The sequence below is a fragment of the Triticum dicoccoides genome, chromosome 7A, assembly GCF_002162155.2.
Source record: "Triticum dicoccoides isolate Atlit2015 ecotype Zavitan chromosome 7A, WEW_v2.0, whole genome shotgun sequence".
In the NCBI taxonomy this organism is placed as follows: domain Eukaryota; kingdom Viridiplantae; phylum Streptophyta; class Magnoliopsida; order Poales; family Poaceae; genus Triticum; species Triticum dicoccoides.
The window spans coordinates 644,910,983-644,914,785 of NC_041392.1; the positions used below are offsets into that span (position 1 = coordinate 644,910,983).

Below are 3,803 nucleotides of genomic sequence, written 5' to 3' on the forward strand. Positions count from 1 at the left end.
AGGAGTAGGAGAAGGGAAGGAAGGGAGATAAGGAGAGAAGGAAAGCCCCCCCCCCCTGTCCAATTCAGACTAGATGGGGAGGGGCGCGGCTGCCCTGTCCGCCCATCCTCTTCTTCCACTAAGGCCCATTAGGCCCAATATACTCCCTGTAGGGTTCCGATAAATCGCCGGTACTCCGGTATATGTCAGAAACCTCCCGAAACACTTCCGGTGTCCGAACATAGTCGTCCAATATATCAATCTTTACAGAACTTTAAGCGTGCGGACTCTACGAGTTCGAGAACTATGTAGACATGACCTAGACACGTCTCCGGACAATAACCAATAGCGGAACCTGAATGCTCATATTGGTTCCGACATACTCTACGAAGATCTTTATCGGTCAAACCACATAACAACATACGTTGTTCCCTTTGTCATCGGTATGTTACTTGCCCGAGATTCGATCGTCGGTATCTCAATACCTAGTTCAATCTCGTTACCGGCAAGTCTCTTTACTCGTTCTGTAATGCATCATCCCGTAATTAACTCATTAGTCATATTGCTTGCAAGGCTTATAGTGATGTGCATTACTGAGAGGGCCCAGAGATACCTCTCCGACAATCGGAGTGACAAATCCTATTCTCGATCTATGCCAACTCAACGAACACCATCGGAGACACCTGTAGAGCACATTTATAATCATGTAGTTACGTTGTGACGTAGGGTAGCACAGAAATTGTTCTTCCGGTAATCGGGAGTTACATAATCTCATAGTCATAGGAACATGTATAAGTCATGAAGAAACCAATAGCAGTAAACTAAACGATCAAGTGCTAAGCTAACAGAATGGGTCATGTCAATCACATCATTCTCCTAATGATGTGATCCCATTAATCAAATGTCAACTCATGTCTATGGCTAGGAAACTCAACCTTTTTTATCAACGAGCTAGTTAAGTAGAGGCATACTAGTGACACTATGTTTGTCTATGTATTCACACATGTATTATATTTCCGGTTAATACAATTTCAGCATGAATAATAAACATTTATCATGATATGAGGAAATAAATAATAACTTTATTATTGCCTCTAGGGCATATTTTCTTCACTCATAAGGATAGAGTGTGTGTATGCGCTCATAGGGGTGAGTGTATGTGTGTATATATGAGTGCTTCCATCCATACTTTGTTCGGAAAAAAAAATGTGTGATGAGTTCCATGAAAACAAAAGATGTGTGATGGCACAACTGTGGTTCTATTTGGGCACCGACATGATTATCTGGATCCCGTAATTAAAAGACGATCGACGCTCAATTTTGGTAGAGATCTTTTTTTGGAAATCAAATTAAATAAAAAGCTGGCGGTAGCTTTTGCCCAAATTAAACGTATGGATCGGATCGATCGGCCGGATTTGCACCAAAGTACAGCCCAGAATGAATGAATGGTCGATCTGTTCTTACCAAATCAATTACGTACTAGCTCATTCATTCCCTTCTAATTTTGAGCTCCCATCTCTACCTCTACGCTTATTTTCCTCGACCATCTACAGCTAGTAAGCCAAAAAAACGCCTAATATATATCTCAGCACATTAAAGTATGTACGTTGATTCTGCATGCAGATGCAGTGAACGTAGAACGTAACGCATGCAGTTTCCTTCTTCCCCGAATTGCCCTCGAGTAACCACGGCTTTGTACGTGATTCCCGATCTTTACCAAGTCCAGAGACCTCACCAGAGCGCGTAATTTGTTTTGCTTTGTTATAAGTTTCCTTACACCCCAAGATTCGTGCGTGCAGAGATCAAAAGGCTCAACGACGCGTGCTGATTTGGCGCCACAACATACTAACTTAAACGATTCAGTATATGGCCAGCCTTGGTTTCTGCAAATTATAGTCAACCGATCGATGGAATCGTCGGGAATTTCGGTGCAGAAAGGTAATACAACGCGGCGAATTCGTGGTTTTTACTCCAAATTTAGGGAGAGATTGAAACGGAAGCCATAAATAAAAGGAAAATCCCTCCTAAAAAGGGCCGGTCAATCTCACCATCCACGGACCTCGTTTCTTTGCCACCTTGCCCGCCCGTCCCCTCGCCGATCGATGACCGCACCTCCCACCACATCTGACTAACTCCGGCCAGGGACGCATCGCCTTGGCTGTATATATAGGAAGCTAGCGGACGACCCGCGCGCCCCATAAATCGCCATGGCCTCCGTGGACCTGCAACGCCTGCGCCACATGTTACTCACCACCGGCGCCGGCGCCGGCCACCACCAGCTCGCCTCCGCTGCTGCTATGCCAGCGAGTGGGCCTTGTTATGGCGCTGCGATGGCGTGCCAGCCGGGGCAGCCGTACGCGGACCTCTTCACGCTGCCGCCGCCGCCGACGTCGTCGGTCGCGGATCAGTATTCGGAGTTCTTGGCGATGGCTGGGGCTGATCTGGTGAAGAAGGGCGTCAGCCCCGACGGTGCTCAGGAAATGATCACCAAGATGCGGAGGCGCGACGAGCAGTCGTCGATGCTTGGCGCGGTCGACGTTCTTGCGGCCCACGCGCAGCAGCAGACCATCGACGTCGACCGCATCCTGCTCAAACATGTAAGTCCCATGCCATGATCAAATCGCCGCCACCGATCGATACTTTGCGTTTCAGGCTTTAATTTCTAGCTTTTGTCGATGATGCAGGTGAAAACGATGTGGACTACTCTCGCGGAGCAGAGGCAGACCCACACGAGGCTCATCATCTCGACCGTGGAGGCCAGGGCGGCGAAGCGGCTCAAGGCTAAGGACGAGGAGATTGAGCGGATCAGGATCATGAACTGGGCGCTCGAGGAGCGCCTTCGGAACCTCTTCATGGAGGCCCAGATGTGGCGCGACGTCGCGCAGTCCAACGAGGCCACGGCCAACGTGCTCCGCGGCGACCTTCAGCGGGTGCTCGACGCCCAGGCGGTCCGTGGCGGTGGAATAAGCGGCGACGGTCAGGAGGAGGACGCAGAGTCGTGCTGCTGGGGGGAGAACCAGGCGCCCTTATGCGCGGAGGAGGACGTGGGCACGCCGGCAGTGGAGGAGCGTCCCGCGACAGGAGCAGGAAGGTGCAAGGCGTGCCGCGAGGGCGCGGCCGTTGTGCTGCTGCTGCCGTGCCGGCACCTCTGCGTGTGCGCACCGTGCGCGGCCGCGGCATTGGCGTGCCCGGCGTGCGGAAGCGCCAAGAATGGCAGCGTCTGCATCAACTTTTCGTGATGCGGGAGGAATAGTTTTAGAGTCGGCATTTTGTTTCCTTCTGAAACTTACTAGAGTCGACTTTTGTTTGTATTCCTTTGTTCACTTTTTTGTTGTTTACGGGGTCACTACCAGAATAACTGGCGATGCTGACGGCCGAACCTATGCCGACGGGTCCCATCGGCATATATTGGCCTATCCCGAAGGCCCAGCCCAGGCCGTCGGCATAGAAAAGCCGTCAGCGTATATCAATCTATGCCGACGGCCCCCGTCGGCAAAGCTCACCCGTCGGCGTCGATAGAAATATGCCTACGGTGGCCGTCGGCATAGAGAAGGCCGTCGGCATAGCTAGTGGGCCCAGCTACCCGGACGGAGACGGCCTTTTGACGGCGTCAATCTACGCCGACGGGCTAACGGCGGCCGTCGGCATAGACGCCACGTCATCGATCCACGTCGCCCGCCACGTCATTATCCGCGTCGCTCGCCTGTCCGTGGGGTGGCAAATCTATGCCGACGGCCTGGCCGTCGGCATAGGTCTGGCCCATGGATGTTGCCACATCACCGATCCGCGCCCTTAGGCACGTCATCGATCCGTGGCCATGTGCG

At 51.8% G+C, this 3,803-nt stretch overlaps 1 protein-coding gene across 1 annotated transcript; it reads left to right on the forward strand.

The window, feature by feature from the left end:
- Positions 1 to 2,044: 2,044 nt before the first annotated feature.
- Positions 2,045 to 3,302, forward strand: LOC119331399 (E3 ubiquitin-protein ligase BOI-like). Its single transcript, XM_037604551.1, has 2 exons — positions 2,045 to 2,576; positions 2,664 to 3,302. Exons 1-2 carry the CDS (start codon positions 2,187 to 2,189, stop codon positions 3,216 to 3,218), a joined length of 945 nt encoding a protein of 314 aa, XP_037460448.1. The 5' UTR covers positions 2,045 to 2,186; the 3' UTR covers positions 3,219 to 3,302.
- The last annotated feature ends 501 nt before the right edge of the window (positions 3,303 to 3,803 follow it).